Here is a 20,686-nt window from a genome sequence, read left to right as displayed (position 1 = left end):
ATTGACATCCAACTCCCATCTACCATGTTCTAATGAGATTATCATGGTCTGTTGTTGATATAAATCAAAATACTTAAATAATTTGATTTTAAATTTGGTAGCATCGTAGATAATGTTGTAACATTTATACACCTTGACCCCATACATGGGACCACTACCCAATAGCATGTCGCCACTTAGAGAATCTCCTAATTGTTCTAAAGCAACTAGAAAGAGATTCCTTAACTAGAAAGAATTCGGTTCAAATGTAGGATACCTATCCATAAGTTTTTACAACTCAATCATGGATGATGGAATCATCAAAGTTTTGACCTTTCGAACTCTACCTATAACTCACTAGAGGTCCCGAAAACAAAGAGAAGACGCGTACAACTGAGATATGCAACAACAAGAAGGAAAAGGATTGCGAGGAACTCCAAAAAAAGGTTGTCCATTCTAATGAGCCTTTTGTACACCTCTACTTAACAGTACCCTTTACTATCAAAGTCAAATATATTTTGTATGGCCATGCCCATGCGTTTTTTTAAGTCAATATATGCAAAAATAATTTAAAAATCTAAGGTTGTAAGGGATCTATTTTTGTAATCTCACTATTACACATATGCAACATTTGTAAGTTTGCTATTACACATGGACTATTTTGGTAATATTGCTCATGGATAATTTCTTTAAATTAACTATTAAAAAGGGATTATTTATGTAAATTTACTATTTTACAAGGACCATTTCTATAACTTTGAAAAAAAAAGATAATGACTTAAAAAGTAATAAATTTTTTGATTTGTACCTTGGTCACTAAATTTTCTTTTTTTTTGTCTACATTTACCTCCTTCAACTTGTTCAATTCTACTCATTTAGTTCTTATGACCAGCTACTCCAGGTAAACTGAAAAAAATGACTTAACAAGGTAATATGTTTCTTATTTTGTACAAATTTAGTCTTTAATATTTATGTCCACATTTAATACTTAATATTTTTTGTAAAATAAGTCTTTGTTGTTTTTGTACATATTCAGCACTTATGACCAATTTCTTTAGGTTTTTCCCACAACATCGTACGTAAGACAATAATTAATAAGGTGTTCGAGGTTGTTGATGTTATGGTCACCGTTGACTTGGCTACTTGGTTGCTTACGACTTATGGTTCGGCTTAAGCCTTTTGTTCTAAACGTCGTAAATTCTTAATATGATCTCGGATTCTAGCAATCTTTATATATGCGTGTTTGTATTTGAATCTACAACATCTTTTGTTTAGATTATTCCCGTTAAAAAGAAATATATTTTTACTTACGATCTTTATATCCATACGTTCTTTATAAATGTATGTATAAACGTTTTTTTTTATAAAATCGTAAGTAAAAATATATTATATTTTAACGGAATTAATCTAAACTAAAGTTGTTGTTGATTCAAATACAAATGCACAAATATAAAGATCGTTAAAATCCAAAATCATATGAAAAAGTTACACATTTATAACACAAGACCTAAGCAACCAAACAGCCAAGGTTGCGGTGGCCATAAGCATCAACGGTCCCAAACACTTTATTAGTGACTGTCTCACTTAAGATGTCGTAAGAAAAATCTACAGAAACCGATCATAAAAACTGAATGTGTATAAAAACACAGATTTATTTTGCAACAAAAAATATTAAGGACTAAATATGCAAAAAAATATATATATATATATATTAAAGACTAAATGTGTACAAAACGAGAAATATATTACTATAAAAACACATGTAAGGACTACATGTGTACAGTTTAACAAGTTGAAAAAAAAAAAAAAAAAAAACTCAATTACCAAATGTGTCCGAATCAAAAAGTATATGACTCTTTTAAGTCATTATCCCAAAAATAAAATAAAATAAATAAATTGATGCAACCATGTGAACAGTAAACACGACTTCATAAATGTTGGTTATATAAGATAATACAATAAATCATATCCAAGATCTACCACTCAAAGATTCCGTAAGTCCACTCAAGTAACAACAAATGTTGATCCGGTTGAACGTATCAACCCATAACAACAAAAGTAAGTGCAGAGGTAAAACCTAACGTGCTTCAAAAAGTCCCTTTTAAATTGATTTTTTAAACCGAAAAGCCCCATTCAAATCTTCATAACCCAGTCAAGGTGGGCTAAGAAGTTTCCATAATTAGAAAGGATCAAATACACATAAATATTTCTTACAATCTATAACAATCTCATACCTCCGAAAACAGGAATTAAAAACAAGACATTCAAAACCAAAGAAGCAAAATTTAGGCCACCAACAACAAAAGACCATGTTTTTTTTGTTTTTCACAGGTTCAAAACTTGGACATGGTAAAAAAAATAATAAACAAGATATTCAAAACTAAAGTGCCTATTATGTATCTTTAATTGAGAAAAATAGAATCCAAACATACATGTCATGTTTTGAGCAGCTACTCTTGTGAGGTGGAGGCTGATTCTTTCAAACATGATCTCATGATCTTCCCAAGCTTGGAACACGCATCAAGACATAGTTCCATTGCCTGTTATAATTTATATATATCATATTTAACAAATTTTTATCAGTTCAATGACGTAAGTAACACTTTAAAACATTAATTACAAAATTGCCATTTTGATGGCATACCTCATGAATCTTTGGGGAAGACCATTCTCCAGTTATTGTCAACTGAGTTACCTCATTACGTGAGGGTAAACATGTAATCATAAGACTACCATCTTGATAATTTTCTTCTTCTGAAACAGGGTCAATCACAAGATTCTTCCCCAAGCAAGACTTTTTTTTTTTTTTTTAAAAAAAACAAGTGTCAAAAAGCTTACAGAATCAATCAAAAAATAACATTGATGTGCATACATACCACAGAAACTGCAGCAACCAAATCAAACATCATAATCCCTGCATCAGCTAAAGCAAGACTGGCACATGAGATTACTACAGGAAGATCACCTGCAATTATTATATAAATTTTTAAAAAGAGATGAAAAATTAGAAACATATGTTTTGAATAAAAGAGTTAGGAAGTTACAGCCACCAGACTCCAATACTAATGCAAAAACATCAACAGTTGTTTTGGGAAATGTATCAAGCATTATGGCACCCTCCAAAGACTTGTGCAATTGTGATGAAATCTCTTTGTTGTCTGATGATGCCTAGCATGTATAAAACATTGACTACAAATGAAATATTTTTAATAGAGCCTATTTTACTCTAAAAAGAAGTAGATCATTATTATCATTATTATTATTATTCTAATAATTCCATAAACATACCTGTCCTCGAACTGGAGTGGCAAAAGTTGTATAAGTAACATTACAGTTTAGGCGACCAGTATCACTGTACATCATTGCTTTCTTACTTTCCCTGGGCCCAAATCTGAAATAAAATTATAATGGAAAAAGATATGTTTATTAGTAAGGATAACATTTAAAAGAATTGTGTCCCTGTGTTATAGAGAAGTGCAGCTTTTGTATGGAAACTGTGGTTTATAAAAGAAGCTGCATAAATCAGTTTCAATTTCTCAAGGATGTATGTCAGCTTGTATGAATACACATGATTGTTTAGTCAACAAGTAGTATGACTTGAAAGAATCAACAGAATATATCTTTAAGAAACATCAAATATCTATTACATAAGAGGTGAACTTACATGGACACAATGACCTTAGTATTACCAAACTCTGCATAAGCAGATCCTGATGCTGCATTTACAGCTCCCGTTCGTAAAACTGAAAAGTAGATAATGCAGCACACAAGTTATGCATAATCCACTGTGTAAACCCCTAAAAAGTAGTAAATTATGAGCAAAAAGAACAGAACTAGGAAAAAATCAAGTCAATTGGAAATATATCACATCATAACCTAAAACATTAAGGAACCTCAAATGCATGTGATATTTTCATGTTTAAGCCAAAATAATTGTTCATATGTCTAAATTAGGGCGTTAGAAATTGATTCTTATAGAAAATGTGCAGGCTTTATATAGAAAAAACTCACACAAGTACGTTATCTGGCCCTTAATGCTGAAGATAATACGTATCGACAAGAAATCGCCTTGAAAAGCCGATAAAATTAGGGTTTTATTCTTCTTATATTGTTTCTCCCACTCTTCCTTGAGTGTAGGGGCAGAAAATACAGCATGATTAATCGAAAGGTAACAGAAAATCTACTTACAGAACATCATACAACAAAATATCATACTAAGTTTCATATCAAAACATCAATAAACAAACGAGTTGAGCAGATGATTATGGAGAGGAAGAGCGATATAGGATACTAGGACATACATGCAGGTCTGCACTGGTGAAAATCGCGACCGTCGGGGCGTACCCAATCAACATCGGTGAAAATGGGAGGTCTCTTCTTCTTAAAGGTTGTCGGGGACGGTGAGTACGTCGCCGGAGCTGCTCCTCCTTTGGCGGCCATGAATCGTGTGTCAGACTGGGACCCTTCCGCTTTCTCTCTTGTCTCCCCTCTCCGGCTTCAGGGACGCACTTTGATAGTCTTATGTAACCCCTCCGTGTTTTGAGTTTGAGCCTTGAGGAGTTGAGGTGTTTGTTTACTTGTAAATGGGCCTATGTTCAGTCCATAGATTGGGCTAAGCAGTTTAATGTCATTCACTTGATATCCAATAAGGGCCCAGCATCGTTCTTAAAATCCAGATCAATAGTTATTATTGCTGTTTTGAATCCTAAATTTTACACAATTGTATCTAGGGATGAGCAAAAGGACCGGGGAACCGGCCGGAACCTGAACCGGAACAGGTCTCGGAACCGGCACCTGATGGAACCGGTCGTGCCGATACCTATACTAGAATTTCGTGATTTTTTGGAACCGGGACCCGGTAAGAACCGGCCCAAAACCGAGAACCAGACCGGATACAAACAAAAAGGAATGCCATAAATTTAAAAACCAGTAATGCCATAAATTGAATTGCAGTAACATTGATTTGAGACAAAAGAGAAGTTAGTCTTTTAATTAGGTAACTTAATTAGATATGTATAAACAAAAAGGAAGATATGGCACTAACTTAGGGGTGTTCTAAAGCTTAGTTCACCATTTCTGTCCAAAAACCATCACTAACCCATTGCTATCAGTTTCTTGATTTCTTCCATACTAGTTTACAATCCTTTTAAGTTTTAAACATATAAATGACATTCTTTCATCTTAAATATATTATTAGCAACAACTACACATCTACAAAGGGCGTTTTAAAGTGTGAAACTATCTTTAGGTCAAAATGTGACTAATTTGACAAAATCCCAAATTTTATAAATTTCAAAAAGATGGTGATTCATATCCTTCATCATCTGTGTACTTCCGACAGATTTTATTCCAAACTTGTTTAAAAGACATCTGCTTCTTCAGGGGTATTTTAGTCTTTTTATTATTTTCTTTGAACTTTGAATAAGTAAAGGCCATGTTGGCCATCAAAATTTAGCCGGTTCCAAACTCGAAAAACCGGCAAAAACCAGACCCGGAACCGAAACCGGTAGAACCGTCGGGACGGTTCGATTCTTCATTTTTGTAACATCCCGAAATATCAAGAGTAGAGTAAAAGGGCTAAACGAGTAAGTTGGGAAAGAGTGACTCGGCGAGTCCATGGTTGGACTCGGCGAGTAGAGTCGCGACTGGGTCGCGTGTTAAGTAGCCGACTCGGCGAGTCAGTAAGGAGGACTCGGCGAGTAGGCGCTGAGTGGAGAAAACCCTAATTCCCAGGGTTGAGCCCTATATAAAGAACATAACAGCCCACTCTCAGCCTCTTTATTCATCCTCAAGTCCAGAAACCCTTAGCCTTCGTGTGTGAGAGATCATATCTCATTTGGGAGCTTGAAGGAGGTGTTTGTTGAAGAATTTTGGGAGTTTGAAGGCTTGGAGCAAGGGGCTTTGCTTGGATTCGAGTTTCATTGCAGTTGGGGCGTTCCTTGGAGGTAATATCTCGTTCTTAGGCTGTTGTTATGTTGTTTCTTCATTTTGGGGTTTGTGGGAACTTGTCTATGGATGTAATTGGAGTCTAGAGGTTAGATCTGAGGTTGCTACCTCAGATCTGGTATGGAGAAGGATCAAAGAGCATGAAAGTCCCTGTGTTGGAATGTTTTGTGGAGCCATCATGTCCCAAACCCTAGCCCAATGTGCAAAATGCATAGATCTCTTGGGATTCACGTAAAGTTTGCCACTTTACGTGATGGATGAGTTGTAGGAGGCTAGATCTATGTTTTGGATCAATTGCATGGTCTGGAATGCTTCTGTATGGATTCAGACCGGTGGTACTCGGCGAGTCACATGGGTGAACTCGACGAGTTGCTTGAAGATGAGCTGGGACTCGACGAGTTGGAAGAACAACTCGGCGAGTCGAATGAAGATGGTCTGAAACTCGTCGAGTTGTATGAACAACTCGACGAGTAGGTTGATGATAGCCTTAGACTCGGCGAGTCTGTTCTTGGACTCGGTGAGTCTTGTCGAAGAGTCCCAATATTTTTTGGTTGAGTCGAGAATCGGTGAGTCAAAGGATGACTCGATGAGGGTGTTGTGATACTGCGGGGAGCCGTAGTACTCACAAGTCAGAGGGTGTTATGATACTGCGGGGAGCCGTAGTACTCACTAGTCAGAGAGTGTTGTGATACTGCGGGGAGCCGTAGTACTCACTAGTCAGAGGGTGTTGTGATACTGTGGGGAGCCGTAGTACTCACTAGTCAGAGGGTGTTGTGATACTGCGGAGAGCCGTAGTACTCACTAGTCAGAGGGTGTTGTGATACTGTGGGGAGCCGTAGTACTCACTAGTCAGAGGGTGTTGTGATACTGTGGGGAGCCGTAGTACTCACTAGTCAGAGGGTGTTGTGATACTGCGGGGAGCCGTAGTACTCACTAGTCAGAGGGTGTTGTGATACTGCGAGGAGTCGTAGTACTCACTAGTCAAAAGGTGTCGTGATACTGCGGGGATCCGTAGTACTCACTAGATGGCAAGAGAATGTGATGATGGAATGTTCTCCGATCAGTGTATGATGTGGAAGAGTTTTGGGCTTGAGTAGCCCTAGTATTGAGTTTTGGAGCCTGGGTGTTGAACCGGGGGCGAGACTGGGGTCTCCGTCTCTGTCGGGAGATGCAGCGAGATGCGCAAGGGATATGCGCAGCAGAAGCCAAAGATCAGAGTTGAGACGATTTTCGGTTTGATTGTATTTTTTCTCGCATGAGGAAAAGAGAATTTCGTGACTCGCGTGTCACTGGGCCGGGATAGTGGTCACGGGGAGGAAGTTAGTGGGATATTTGGATCATGATATGGGTGACCTTTGGAGGCTCAGTTGTGGAGTCAAAAGCTAACCTGGTGCTCAGTCTCGAAGAGGGATATGAGAAATGAGCTAGAGCTTATCATGATGATGTCTGAGGACACTTCATAGCGAGCGAACGATTCAGACACTCGAAGACATGCTTCGGGCATGTGTATTAGATTTCGGAGGGAGTTGCGGCACGTATTTATCCTTGGTTGAGTTATCCTATATCAACAGCCATCATTAGTGCATTGGTATGCCACCCTTTGAGCTGTTGTATGGGAGGAAGGGTCGGACCCTCATTTGCTGGGGAGAGGTAGCGCATGGACCCGAGGGTCCTTGCGAGCAGATCCAGAGCATGTGCAATACATGGAGTAGTGGCAAGGTTGGCAAGTGGATTTCCCTGGGTAAGGGAAGAGAAAGGTATGTAACCCCCCGGGGGGGAAGTGTTGGTTCACGAAAGTGAAAGTAGTAGTGAGAATGGATGATTTGGAGTATGGTGGTTGAGCATTGTGTCTGTGACAGTGGTATGGAATGACATCATGATGGGATGTCTGCTGAGGACGCGGAAGGGATTCCGCGGGTGTAGAGCCAAGAGTCTCAGGATGGATGCAGGGAGGGAGTCTGGGACTCCCAGCTTGATTCTGATCAGGGTATTGGATATGTGCTAGTGGTTCATCCTGGGGGATGTTGGAGGATATCATCAGTGTATCGGGTTTTCCCAACCTGAGGGTGCTGGAGCAAGTTCAGCATGCGTATGTGATTGCAAGAGGAGAACTCGTGGTAGTTGCTCTGAGATTGAGAATGGGTCTTTCCGTCATCACGGAATGGATAGAGTGGGCTTAGGATCGGGGATCCGATGGTTCATGGCTTTCTAGCCTTATGGGTCGAGTGATTGTTGAGATTTGGGGCAGTGATGCTTCATGGGTAATTCTTGATTGTTGAGTGTGATTCTCAAAGGGTACAGCCGGTGCCCGGTTCAAGACGGTGGTCAGGACACCGTAAGGGAAGGGAAAGTGTGTTCGAGTTTCGATGGGTATGCTTTGTGGGACTTGGTCCGATTAAGGCCAGGTGGCACGTTGTGGGAGTATTTCTGGAGTTGAGTTGTTGTAGGCTTCGAGGACGAAGCCTAATTTAAGTGGGGGAGAATTGTAACATCCCGAAATATCAAGAGTAGAGTAAAAGGGATAAACGAGTAAGTTGGGAAAGAGTGACTCGGCGAGTCCATGGTTGGACTCGGCGAGTAGAGTCGCGACTGGGTCGCGTGTTAAGTAGCCGACTCGGCGAGTCAGTAAGGAGGACTCGACGAGTAGGCGCTGAGTGGAGAAAACCCTAATTCCCGGGGTTGAGCCCTATATAAAGAACATAACAGCCCACTCTCAGCCTCTTTATTCATCCTCAAGTCCAGAAACCCTTAGCCTTCATGTGTGAGAGATCATATCTCATTTGGGAGCTTGAAGGAGGTGTTTGTTGAAGAATTTTGGGAGTTTGAAGGCTTGGAGCAAGGGGATTTGCTTGGATTCGAGTTTCATTGCAGTTGGGGCGTTCCTTGGAGGTAATATCTCGTTCTTGGGCTGTTGTTATGTTGTTTCTTCATTTTGGGGTTTGTGGGAACTTGTCTATGGATGTAATTGGAGTCTAGAGGTTAGATCTGAGGTTGCTACCTCAGATCTGGTATAGAGAAGGATCAGAGAGCATGAAAGTCCCTGTGTTGGAATGTTTTGTGGAGCCATCATGTCCCAAACCCTAGCCCAATGTGCAAAATGCATAGATCTCTTGGCATTCACGTAAAGTTTGTCACTTTACGTGATGGATGAGTTGTAGGAGGCTAGATCTATGTTTTGGATCAATTGCATGGTCTGGAATGCTTCTGTATGGATTCAGACCGGTGGTACTCGGCGAGTCACATGGGTGAACTCGACGAGTTGCTTGAAGATGAGTTGGGACTCGACGAGTTGGAAGAACAACTCGGCGAGTCGGATGAAGATGGTCTGAAACTCGGCGATTTGTATGAACAACTCGACGAGTAGGTTGATGATAGCCTTAGACTCGGCGAGTCTTGTCGAAGAGTCCCAATATTTTCTGGTTGAGTCGAGAATCGGTGAGTCAAAGGATGACTCGATGAGTTGTGTGCGAGTGGACTCAAAGTTGTTGGACTCGGCGAGTCGCGGGGTGACTCGGTGAGTTAGGTCGTGGACTGGGGAAGTTCTGAGCATGGGAACTCGACGAGTCGACGGGTTGACTCAGCGAGCAGGGTCAACCAGGAGGGTTGACTTTGACTTTGACCATGAGTTGACCGTTGACTTTTAGGGCTTGGTCAGCGATGTGGCCTTTGGGCCAAGAGAGGGGTAAAATAGTCTTTTACCCTTAAGAGGGTGCCATGAGAGGGTTGATTCTAGTCTCGAGAGTTATATTCATGAGAGTATATGCCTTACGTGTTAGGCGGTGGCGAGTTCAAGATTCAAGTGTGGGGATATCTGCTTTTGCTTGTCAGGTGAGTCTTCTCACTATACTTTACCTTAAGTAGGTAACCAGAGTTATGTGATAGAGTATTTGTATGCTATGTATGTTATGTGTTGTACTGCATTATTTCCATGTGATTTATGTTGTGCATGTTTTCAGAGTTGGAATCGGAGGGTTCCTAGAGTTAGAACCGGAAGGTTCACAGAGTTAGAACCAGAGGGTTCACAGAGCAGGGTCCACAGACCCACAGAGTTATAGCCTCGAGTGGCTAATATGTGTTATGTGTGGTATTTTGGAGAACTCACTAAGCTTCGTGCTTACAGTGTTTTGTTTTATGTATGTGTTGCAGGTTTCTTTCAGGATCACGGGACGGCACCGGCTTGATTGTACACACCAGAGAAAGTGTCATGTTTTGAGGATCCTGGTTTTCTATACAAGTGAAAATGGAGTCATGTTTTGTAATTCAATTATGAATGAGATTTTAACAAGTATTTCTAAGAATTAAACGACTATTTTTAAATGAAAAATTGTTTGAAATTTTCGGCATTACAATTTTGGCCGAAGCCGGTTCCCCGGTCCGGTTCGGTTCCGGCCGGTTCGGTTCTTTTGCTCATCCCTAATTGTATCCCAAAAGATGTAATTAATGATGATCTATTGGAAATATTGGATTTTTCTTCAATAACATTTAGGACATGTATTGTTACAAAAGACACAATAGAGCATGTCGATCTATATAATGCACTGGGTATCAGACCCATATGTTATACAGGTTTAAACATTAAACATTTTATAAAGCAATTGAAATAAAGAAAGGAAATTAATAACATTTATGTGAATTTATTCTCAAATTAATATAATGATAACTTTACATGAATACAATGCGAACATTCCATATATAATTGAGAATTTAATGTAAGAAGATCAGAAACCCTAAAAAATAACAAGTGGAAAATAAAAAAAAATATAAAAAAAAACAGAAAAAACCATGTGGGCAAAATGAATGAGAATAATATATGTGGCAAAAAAAACTTTTATTTATTGGAGAGGATTTAATTGGATTAAAAATGTAAATGGTTTCAAAGGAACAATTAATAAATATCCTAATATTTTTTCCACACAAAAGATGGAATGAAGTAGGATATACACTCCATCTCGATCTCTTGTTTGCCTAGGATATGTGTGTTGCATCCCCGCCATAAAAAATAATATTAAAAACATACATTCTTTTTGTGTGTTGCTCAGAATAACAAACGGAGATGATGTCAAATCATTTATAACTTTTGAAATTAATAGGCTATTTTCTAAAATAATCTTTTTTTCATCATTAATAACGGTCAAAAATAATTTATCACATGTGTACTCATGTTTTCAATTGTAGACCTAGTCTAGTCAAGTTACGTTAGTAGTATCCGTATATGTAGGTTTCTGTTGTACTCTATTTGTATAAATTCTCCATGTACCTCATGTAATGTATAGAGTGAAATAGATAATTATTTTGGTGCACCTCTGTTTTATATGGTATCAGAGACCCACCAAAACCACTTGAATGAATCATCCATGGCTACCAACTCTCTTCTTCTTGGCCTCGCTACCAACTCAGCACCCCTCAATTTCCAAATCTCTTCAATCAGCATCAAAGTCGAAAGGGAAAATTACTCGTTATGGCGTTCCACAATCCTCTCTGCCCTAACCACCTTTGACCTAGCTGACTTCGTTCTTTCTCCCACTCCACTTGCTGCAACTATTTCTACCACCAATGGTGAAGAGATTACCACTTCCAATACCAATCTTGAGTATACTCTATGGAAGAAGCGCGATAGTTTTGTACTTCTCTGGATCAAGTCTACCCTTTTGGAGAAGGCGCTTGCAATCGTCGCCAGGTGCTCATCCTCTCAACAAGCCTGGTCAGCCATTGACAAGGCATTTCAGGCCCAAACTCGGGCTCGTCACATGACTATGAAGGCCGATCTTCAGTCAATTTCAAAGGGTTCCTCTTCGATGCTTGAGTATGTCGAGGGTAAACGGGCCATAGCTGACTCTCTTGCTGAAAATTCATATCCAATATCAAATGAAGACCTAATTGGACACATCCTTTCGGGTCTTGAATCATCTTATGGACCTTTTAGTTCTGCTTACATGATCCATAACAATGATGACTCCGTCGATGACCTAGTGGGTATGTTGCTTCAAGAAGAGTCCCGCTTGGAACAGGAAATCACCCGTCAGGCTGCCCGAAACTCAGCACCATCACCTACTGTCACCAATACGATTGCACTCAATGTCAATCGATCACACAGGTCTACTTCCAGCTCTAATTTCTCCACTTCATCGGCTTTGGGAAATCGATCCAATGACAATCGTAAACGCTCATGTCTTCAGTGCCAGTTATGTAACAAACCGGGACACGAAGCAATTGACTGTTGGCAACGCACCAACCAAACAAATTATCCTTCCAGAAGGCCCAATCCGGGGTCAAACTCTCATCAAGCAAACTTCATTCAACACCACAGTCCATCTTCAGTTGTTGATCCAGCCTGGTACTTTGACACAGGTGCCACATATCATGCTACACCCGACATTCAGAAGCTTCAAATCACTGAGCCATACAATGGGACTGACAAACTACAAGTTGGAAATGGTAATGATCTTCCTATTTCTCATCTTGGTTCATCATATTTGCATCAACTTAACTTGCCATCTGTTCTTGTGGTCCCTCGGCTTACTAAAAATCTCATTAGTGTCTCAAAACTAACATCTGATAATAATGTGTATATGGAGTTCTGGCCTTCTCACTGTAATGTCAAGTCTTTGCAGGGACACACACTCCTTCAAGGGGACGTTGATCAAGGCCTTTATCGCATCCCTCACCTCACCAATAAAGCCAAATATACCATGGCCCTTTCTGGAGTTTGCACCACTCTCCAGGGATGGCACAAACGGCTAGCTCACCCTCATGCTCCGTTACTTAGACAACTTTTGTCTCGATATAAACTTCCTATTTCTTCATAGCACTTCCCTAATGTTTGTGAACCTTGTCAGTTAGGCAAGAGTCATCGGCTTCCTTTTACTCACAAACATGTTTCATCTTTGTAACCTTTTGAATTAATGTACTCAGATGTTTGGGGACCATCCCCACATTTTTCAATAAATGGCAAACGATATTTTGTGTTATTTATGGATGATTGTACCAAATTAATATGGATCTACTTTTTGTCCCATAAATCTCAAGTTTTTGATACCTTTATTCAATTTCGAAATATGATTCAAACTCAATTCAACTGCCCCATCAAAAGCTTACAAACCGATTATGGCGGTGAATATCGAAATGTTTCAAATTTCTTGACCAGTCATGGCATCCTCCATCATGTCTCATGCCCTCACACACATGAGCAAAATGGTGCGGTTAAACGCCGAAAACGCGTCATCATTGAAAAGGGTCTTACACTTTTAGCTCAATCATCCCTCCCACAGGAATTTTGGGAACATGCCTTTAAAACGGCTACATATCTGCATAATCGGACCATTACACCTGTTTTAAATTACCTGTCCCCATACCAAAAACTTTATTCTAAGATTCCTGATTATACGTCTCTTAAAACTTTTGGGTGCTTATGTTATCCATTCATACGTCCCTATAATCCCCATTAAATTGACTTTCGCTCACTTCCTTGTGTTTTCATTGGCTACAGCCCCACTCATAAAGGCTACATGTGCTATCATCCCTCATCCAAAAGACTCTACATTTCCCGTCATGTGATCTTCAATGAAGAAATATTTCCTTATTCCCAGCCTTCCAGCCTATCAACTTCTACTGTCTCTTCCGCCCAGCCCAAGTCTGTTGACATTGGCCCAACCCTTGTAGCCCAAATCCCACCGATACCCTCCGCCTCAACTCCCACAAATATGCCCCCCACTATTCCTCTCCCTAATTCGTCCCCTCCATATCCGGCTCCATCATCCCCCTCTACAGGCTCTAGGTATCAACGCTCAACAATCAGCTCTCGTGCTCGTCAATCTTTTTCTATCCCTTCCCATTTTCGCCAAGCCGAAAACAATCAACATCACATGGTTACAAGAGCTCAAACAAATTCGTTAAAACCTAAGGCTTTCACTTCTGTCTCTACAACCTTGATTCACGAACCCTGTAACTTTAGTCAAGCCATAAAACACAAATGTTGGCAAGAGGCTATGCAAATTGAATATGATGCCCTTATGAGAAATAAGACATGGTGTAACAACGTAAAATTTCCAATTAAATTTTTAATTTTTAAAACCACAAAATGTATATCATATCATAATTTCAAATCCGAAACAACAGTGTTTTCAAAACAAATCCCCAAGATCTCTCTAATGTGAACTCCATCGGTGTGAGTGTGTACGAGTCAAGCTGTCGCCTTCCCACGGTCCTCGCTGGTACCTGAGACATCAAACACAACAATTGTAAGCATAATGCTTAGTGAGTTCCCCAAAATACCACATACCACAAATACGCCACTCGAGGCTAAACCCGACCCTCCGGTCAAGATGTCTCAGCGGGACCCTCTAGTCCCGCAGCTCGTCGGACCCTCTGGTCCAGTCATAGCTCATTGGGCCCACTGGCCCGGTCTGAATCGTTGGACCCTCCGGTCCGGTCTATATAGTCATACCGCATACAAATAACACATAGCATATAATCTCATAAATAGCACATAAGACCCTCTGGCCAACTCAAAATACCACTCAAGGTAACGTATAGTGAGAAGACTCACCTCGTGGAAAGTCTAAGATCTCGCATACTCGCTATCTCCAAAACCCAACGACGACTCTACCTCGCCTAATCATAAAAATATCATTTTAATAATCAAGACTTCCACAACTAAACTTTACCCCTTATCATCATCCTCATAGGGTAAAAGACCATTTTACCCCTCCTCGACCCAAAGTCTTCATGTTGACCAAAACCCTAAAAAAGTCAACAAAAGTCAACCCTATGAGTACGCGGGGCGTACATCGCCAACCCATGGATCGGGGTCTCCACCCAGTACGCTGCGCGTACTGGAAGTTACGCCCAGCGTAATCATCCTACTTTAGCATACATCATTTCTGGTCTTAATCGGTTAAGCCATTACTCCAACTTCTAGATCTGGCTCTGTTTATGCGTCTATACCCATAAAGTCGATACCTTTAAGCCTTGGCATGGCTGTAAAGGCTCCAACACTTCTTAAAATCATTCTATTCCAACTCAAGGACCTAGATCTCATGGTGCAATATTCACGACCAAGATTACATTTTTATGAGTCTACAACTCAAATAGACCAGAAATACGAAGGACCTAAGCTTATGGAGACCATTTGCTCAAAAGTCTCCACCTTTGGGACTAAAACCCTAGAAAATGGTACTTGAAGCATATTACAAGAACTATAGGACAAGATCCGAGCTTTTTACCTTATAATGAAGCTTCAACCTTTGCTAAGCTCAGATCCACACTTGAGTACCACTTCTAGCCTTCCCAATGAGCTCCTCTTCTCCTTTGCTACCTTGAAAAGGCACCACCAAGCTTAGAATACTCACAAATGGCCTAAGAACGGATGCACACTCTCTTTAGGGTTTCTTTCTGAGGGATGGTGGCTGAGAAGTCGAGCCACACATTCCTTTTATAGCCCTCCGAATGAATTAGGGTTTTTAGGTCTGGACCGGTTATGCCCCGTGTAACCTTGGGTACGCCTAGCGTACCTGAGGGTGAACGCGTCCAAAAGAAGCGCACGAGTACGCGCAGCGTACTCCTTGTACGTCCAGCGTACTCGCCTAACTTGCAAACCCTAAATGGCAACATAACAAAGATGAAGGGGCTAAATAGAAGGGTACATGGTTTTCGGGCTGTTACAATTCTCCCCCACTAGAACCAGACTTCGTCCCCGAAGTCTCATACCGGAAACAACTCCGGATACTGATCCCGCATCTCAGCCTCGGACTCCCATGTCAGCTCGGACCCCTTCCGATGTTGTCACTGCACTTGTACCAAGAGTACTTCCTTGTTCCTCATAACCTTAACCTTTCGATCCCTGATCGCCACTGGCCTCTCCACATAGTTCAGGCCTGCATCCACCTGAATATCATCTAATGGCACCACTGTCGACTCGTCGGCAATGCATTTCCTCAACTGAGAGACATGAAAGGTGTCGTGGATCTGTCCCAACTCAGCAGGTAGATCCAACCGGTAGGCTACCCTGCCTACCCTAGCAATTACCCTGAAGGGTCCAATGTATCGGGGTCCCAACTTGCCCCTCTTCCTGAATCGTATCACTCCTTTCCAAGGAGAGACCTTTAGGAGCACAAGGTCACCAACCTGAAACTCGAGCTCGGACTGACGCCTGTCCGCATAACTCTTCTGGAGACTCTGCGCGGTCAACAATCTCTGCCTGACCTGCTGTATCTGCTCGGTCTTCTGGAGTACAATCTCTGTGCTACCCATTACCCGTTGCCCTACCTCTCCCCAGTAGATGGGGGTGCGACACCTCCTCCCATACAACAGCTCAAAAGGTGGCATACCAATGCTCGAATGATGGCTGTTGTTGTACGAAAACTCTGCTAAGGGTAAATAGGTGTCCCAACTCCCTCCAAAATCCAAAACATATGCTCGGAGCATATCCTCAAGCATCTTAATCGTCCGCTCGCTCTGTCCGTCCGTCTGCGGATGGTATGCGGTACTGAAATGCAGCCTCGTACCTAACTCCTTGTGAAACTTCTTCCAAAATTTGGAAGTAAATCGCACGTCTCGATCTGAAACAATCGACATCGGAACCCCATGTCGCGATACCACCTCCCTCACATACAACTCTGCCAACCTCTCAGCAGAAGAGCTCTCACTGATAGCAAGAAAATGAGCACTCTTCGTCAACCTGTTCACAATCACCCAAATTGCATCGACTCCTCTCGCAGTCCTTGGCAATTTGGTGATAAAATCCATGGTAATATGTTCCCACTTCCACTCGGGAACCTCCAGTGGTTGCAGCTTACCATGCGGACACTGGTGCTCGGCCTTAACTTGGCGACAAGTTAGGCACCTCTCAACGAACCAAGCAACATCCCTCTTCATACAGGGCCACCAATACTCCTTCTTTAGGTCCAAATACATCTTAGTAGCCCCGGGATGGATCGAGAACTTCGATCGATGTGCCTCCTTCATCAAAATGGTACGCGTCCCGCCCACAAACGGTACCCAAATCCGACCTTGAAATGTCATAAGTCCCCGACTATCGGTAACGAACTCCGACACCTGCCCAATAACCCGCTCCCAATTTCAGTTCTCTGGTCTCGCAGCCTCAGCCTGGGCCCCTCGGGTGGTGTCCAATACCGGAGTCATCACCGTCAACCTCATACAAATGCCTCGGATCGGGGCGCTCTCCGACCTACGGCTCAAAGCGTCGGCTACGACATTAGCCTTGCCCGGGTGGTACAGGATCTCACAATTATAATCTTTCACCACATCCAACCATCTCCTCTGGCGCATATTCAGGTTTGGCTGATCCATCAAGTACTTTAAGCTCTTGTGGTCAGTGTATATCGTACACCGAACCCCATACAGATAGTGACGCCAGATTTTGAGGGCAAACACTACAGCCCCCAACTCCAGATCGTGGGTGGGATATCTCGTCTCATGAGGCTTCAACTGCCTCGATGCATATGCGATCACATGCCCTCTCTGCATCAACACCGCTCTCATCCCCAATATCAATGCATCACAATACACCACGAAATCCTCCATCCCTTCCGGTAGTGCGAGCACGGGAGCTTCGCACAATCTCTGGCGAAGGTTCTCAAACGAGGTCTGCTGCTCTGGACCCCATGAGAAAGTAACACCCTTCCGGGTCAACTTGGTAAGTGGCACGGCGATCTTGGAGAAATCTCTGATAAATCTCCGATAGTAGCCTGCCAACCCTAAGAAGCTTCTGATCTCCGTAGGTGACCTCGGCACCTCCCAACTCATCACAGCCTCAATTTTGGCTGGGTCAACCAATATCCCATTCTGGTTAACGAGATGCCCTAAGAACTGGACCTCCCGTAACCAAAAATCGCACTTGGAGAATTTGGCGAAGAGCCTCTCCGATCTCAGAATTCCGAGGAGCTCCCTCAAATGTTCCGCATGCTGCTCTCTAGTCCTCGAATACACCAGGATGTCATCAATGAATACAATCACCGAACGATCCAACATCGGCCTACACATCCTGTTCATGAGATCCATGAACGCCGCTGGTGCATTGGTGAGCCCGAATGGCATCACCACGAACTCGTAATGCCCGTAACGAGTCCTAAACGCCGTCTTCTAGATATCCTCATCCCGAACTCTCATCTGGTGATATCCCGACCTCAAGTCAATCTTGGAGAACCAAGACGCCCCCTGCAACTGATCGAATAGATCATCGATCCTCGGTAACGGATAACGGTTCTTGACCGTCAACTTGTTCAACTCCTGGTAATCAATGCACATACGGTGTGAACCATCCTTTTTCTTGACAAAAAGGATCGGCGCTCCCCAGGGAGAGCTACTGGGACGGATGAACCCTTTCCCCAACAGCTCTTACAGCTGTGAGGATAACTCCTGCATCTCTGGCGGTGCTTGCTGATATGGCGCCTTAGCGATAGGCGCAGCCCCGGGAATCAAATCGATACGAAACTCCACCTGCCTCTCGGGAGGCACACCCGACAACTCCTCGGGGAACACGTCCGGAAACTCACGCACTATCGGCACCTCATCCACTGAACTTGGCCTCCCAGCGGCCTCTCGTACATCCATCACATAGGCTACGAACCCCTTGCAGCCTTGCTGCAAACTCCGCCTCGCTCTAGTGGCCGAACAGAAAACCGAACCACCACGAGTCCCCTCGCCATAAACCGTCAGCGCTCCCCCACTAGGATCTCGGATCGTCACCAATTGACGCTCGCAATCTATGACAGCCCCGAAACGGCTCAACCAATCCATGCCTACTATGACACAAACATCCCCCATAGCAATCAGAATCAAATCAATCGGGAACTCCACCCCGAAGATCTCCAGCACGCATCCACGTATCACCTCGGTAGCACATACCTCACGCTCATCTGCTATGGAAACCCGCAGAAGGTCGACTCAATGCCTCTCTCGGAATACTAATGTGCCGACTAAAAGTCATAGATATGAAAGACCGACTCGCACCCGAGTCGAATAAAACTAATGCAGGTACATAACTCACAAGAAAAGTACCTACGCATAACATATAGCAATTACAATAGCATAAACTCAACATAAAATAGATAGAGATTACATACCCGCCACGACGTCAGGTGTTGCGCGGACCTCCTCCGTAGTCAACTGGAAGGCTCTCCCCCAAGCCTTCGGTGCTTCGGCCTTCACTGGCCGGGTCTCAGTAGCTCGAACCGCAGGTGCAGATCCCTGCGCTGACCTCTGAAGCTGGGGGCACTCGGCCTTCCGATAGCCAGTCTGGTTGCAATGAAAGCAAACCGAGAACCCCTTAGGACAATCCCTCGCGAAATGTCCTTCCTTCCCACACTTGTAGCATACCCCCGTCTTGCACGGCCCATCATCGCTCTTGCCGCACTTCCCACAAGTGCAGCCCCTCGAACTACCCGTCCTCGAATCAGCGGGCTTTGCCCGCTTGGCGGCCAGCTGCGACTGCGCCGGTCGTCGATCACCCCTCTGAGACTCGGTCTCCTCCCTCGCCTGTATATCAAGCTCAATCTCCTTCTTCCGGGCATTTGCCAGGAGCTCGGCAAATGTCTGGTAAGTCGAGTTCGCCACAAACTCACGGATGTCCCTCCTCAATATACTCAGATAACGGCTCATGCGAGCCTGCTCAGTGGACACCAGTTCCGGGCAAAACAGCGCCCGCTCATGAAACATCCTCGTAATCACTGTCACCAACTCTATCCCCTGCTTGAGGGTCAGAAACTCCTGAGCTAAACGTTCCCTCTCCACCTGGGGAACATACTCGTCACGAAACATCGCAGTAAACCTCTCCCAGGTCACTGCAGTCAGCTCAACTATCGAATAGCTCGCGGTTACAAACTTCCACTAGTCATTCGCCCCCAAGCGAAGCTGGTTGAGTGCGAACTGCACCCTCAAGTGCTCCGGACACGAGCACGTATAGAAACACCCCTCTATATCTGAGATCCACCTCATAGCGGCGATCGGATCCTGAGTACCATCGAACTCTGGTGGTTTCGTGTTGCTGAACTCTCGGTACAGCAACGAATCACCACCCTGGGGTCTCGCAGCAGCAACAGCTGCTGTGGCTGCAGCAACAGCAGCATCAGTCAAGGCAGCATAATGCTCGTCAAACGTCTTGATCAGTGTGGTCTTAATAGACCCAAACATCTCCGGAATCTCGGCTCTGATGGCAGCAGCCATCTCCTCATGGATGATCCGACGGATCTCCTCATCACTCACCCCACTGCTCTCGGAGGTATGGCGTGTCCCGACCATGATCAACCTTTGAAATAAAACATAAGAAATATCATGGATACTCTCGAGTATACTCACACTCGATTACTCAATCATCCTCACTTCTGGTACCCCAAGGATTCTTACTTGGACTGCGCACCAATCCGGTGTTTTCAATAGTACGGGCCCAATACTATTGTCCACATCGAATCAATATACAATCCAAGTCCTCCTCCTAGGATCCCAAGTCGTAAATACTCTACTCTCGCTATGCATTGGCTACCCTCAGTAGACCTCTCATGAGCTCCTCACTGCTACCTACTCACTCTCAAAGTATCTCATAGCAGTAGTAATCTCCTAGGCTAAGGCATCACAAATCAGGCCACTATAGTCCCTATAGGAATACCTAGCCTCTCTATCATGCATAAAATAATATTTCATAACTCATAACATATAATGTAAGGGTATTTTGGGGATTCACCGTTCGGGCGCTGGCTGACCGTACACACCATCCACTCTGCTCGTTTCCAAAACTTCTTTTTCTTTT

General features: G+C 43.1%; 1 protein-coding gene across 1 annotated transcript; it reads right to left on the bottom strand.

Moving 5' to 3' along the window:
• Positions 1-2,242: 2,242 nt before the first annotated feature.
• LOC111901478 (exosome complex component RRP41-like) lies at positions 2,243-4,514 on the bottom strand. Its single transcript, XM_023897349.3, has 7 exons — positions 4,281-4,514; positions 3,644-3,722; positions 3,268-3,370; positions 3,024-3,147; positions 2,856-2,944; positions 2,624-2,773; positions 2,243-2,519 (listed from the first exon to the last, which is right to left on the bottom strand). The coding sequence occupies exons 1-7, from the start codon at positions 4,417-4,419 to the stop codon at positions 2,430-2,432; spliced, it is 774 nt and encodes a 257-aa protein (XP_023753117.1). The 5' UTR covers positions 4,420-4,514; the 3' UTR covers positions 2,243-2,429.
• Positions 4,515-20,686: the final 16,172 nt, after the last annotated feature.

Source organism: Lactuca sativa, chromosome 2, assembly GCF_002870075.4.
Source record: "Lactuca sativa cultivar Salinas chromosome 2, Lsat_Salinas_v11, whole genome shotgun sequence".
Classification (NCBI taxonomy): domain Eukaryota; kingdom Viridiplantae; phylum Streptophyta; class Magnoliopsida; order Asterales; family Asteraceae; genus Lactuca; species Lactuca sativa.
The sequence above is the reverse complement of the archived record's forward strand: the minus strand, read 5'-3'. Positions and strand labels throughout refer to the sequence as shown.

Excerpts from the sequence above, each read along its gene's own strand:
- LOC111901478 (XM_023897349.3), bottom strand. The coding sequence starts at position 4,419 with ATGGCCGCCAAAGGAGGAGCAGCTCCGGCGACGTACTCACCGTCCCCG. Across the intron at positions 3,723-4,280 it reads TCACCAGTGCAGACCTGCAT|TTTTACGAACGGGAGCTGTA; the intron begins GTATGTCCTAGT and ends TCTACTTTTCAG. Across the intron at positions 2,945-3,023 it reads AGTATTGGAGTCTGGTGGCT|GTGATCTTCCTGTAGTAATC; the intron begins GTAACTTCCTAA and ends TAATAATTGCAG.